At 40.8% G+C, this 1,547-nt stretch overlaps 1 protein-coding gene across 1 annotated transcript; it reads right to left on the reverse strand.

Annotated features, from left to right (window-relative positions):
• Positions 1 to 923: 923 nt before the first annotated feature.
• LOC142180946 (putative mitochondrial protein AtMg00820) lies at positions 924 to 1,271 on the reverse strand. Its single transcript, XM_075253051.1, has one exon. The coding sequence runs from the start codon at positions 1,269 to 1,271 to the stop codon at positions 924 to 926; it is 348 nt and encodes a 115-aa protein (XP_075109152.1).
• Between the last annotated feature and the right edge of the window lie 276 nt (positions 1,272 to 1,547).

A 1,547-nucleotide genomic window follows, 5' to 3' on the forward strand; every position in this document is an offset into this window, starting at 1 on the left:
GATGCAGAGGGAGTCAATGGTTTAGAACTGCTGGTCTGAAAAATCGGATGATGTGGCAGTTGAATTAATTTTGCTATCCTTTTTCTTTGAACAAGCATGCGAAAAATATATTACTACTAACCTGTGGTGCAGGAACCAGGTTCCTGACCTGTTTTTGTAAAAGGGTTTTTGCAGCTCTCTTCTGAAGTTCAACACTGTACCTTTACCTTCTATGATCATCATACCTGTTTGCCTGCAACGATATAGATCTGAGTTAGGCCTAGTCAGAAAACACTTTAGCTAATATTACCTTAGTGTGACTATCACAGTCATGTCAGCAGAAATAGGAATCTCAATTAGGCAGCTGCATCATATTCTTCTTCAGCTGAAGGATAGTACAGAACCAGGTTCTGTATGCCCTTAAAATATCTCAGAATTCTCTTAGCAGCCTTCATATGAGATTCCTCTGGATTTGATTGGAACCTTGCATGTAATCCCACACTAAATACAATGTCTGGCCTGCTGGCAGTAAGGTAGAGTAGAGATCCAATGATTCCCATGTTGCCATATCAGTCCTTTTCAAGAGTTTTTTGATGCATTTCTGACTGGTACACGTTCCCTTTATGGACTGCTTCACTTGAAGACCCAGGAAGACATTCAGTTCCCCCATCGTACTCATTTCAAACTCACTTCCCATGAGTTTAGCAAATTCCTCACATAATGAGTTAGTTGTAGCTCCAATATGATGTCATCCACATAAATCTGATCAATGAGCAGGTTGCTTCCCTATTTTTTCAAAGACAATGTATTGTCAATCTTTCCTCTTGTGAAGCCATTTTCCAAGAGAAAACTTGGATAGTCTCTCGTACCAGGTTCTAGGGGCCTGCTTCAATACATACAGTGCCTTATCCAATTTGAATACGTGTTCAGGATGTACATGACGTTCAAAAGCCTGGAGGTAGCTTGATATAGACTTCTTCTTTGAGAAAATTATTCCGGAAGGCACTCTTCACATCCATTTGGAATAAGGTGAATTCCATATGTGAAACAAAGGCAATGTGGATCCTAATAGCTTCCATGTGAGTTACTGGGACAAAAGTCTCATCATGTTCGATCCCTTCCTCCTGATTGAATCCTTGGACAGCAAGCCTTGCTTTATTCCTTGTAGCATTTCCATGTTCATCCAGCTCATTCCTGAATACCCACCTGGTCCCTATGATGGTTCTGTTTGAGGGTCTAGGTACCAGGTGCCCTACCTTGTTTCTTTCAAATTGATGTAGTTCCTCTTGCATTTCAGTACTCCAGTCTGCATCCTACAAGGCTTCCTTGATATTTTTTGGTTTTATTTGGGATATAAATGCTGAGAAGGCTAGGGATAGTAATGGAAGTACCAGGTTCCTCTTGAGAAGTAGAAGAGGATGTTGCATTGTCTCTGACCTATCTCCTTCATCTTACTCATCAAATCAGCCTTCCCATTTGAAACTCCAGATATTTCCCAGGGACCAAAATTGGTTCATTATCTCAATCATCACCGTTTCCTCCTTTTAGAGGAGGATGTCTCGTTGAAT

This window comes from Nicotiana tabacum, chromosome 5 (assembly GCF_000715075.1).
Source record: "Nicotiana tabacum cultivar K326 chromosome 5, ASM71507v2, whole genome shotgun sequence".
NCBI lineage: Eukaryota > Viridiplantae > Streptophyta > Magnoliopsida > Solanales > Solanaceae > Nicotiana > Nicotiana tabacum.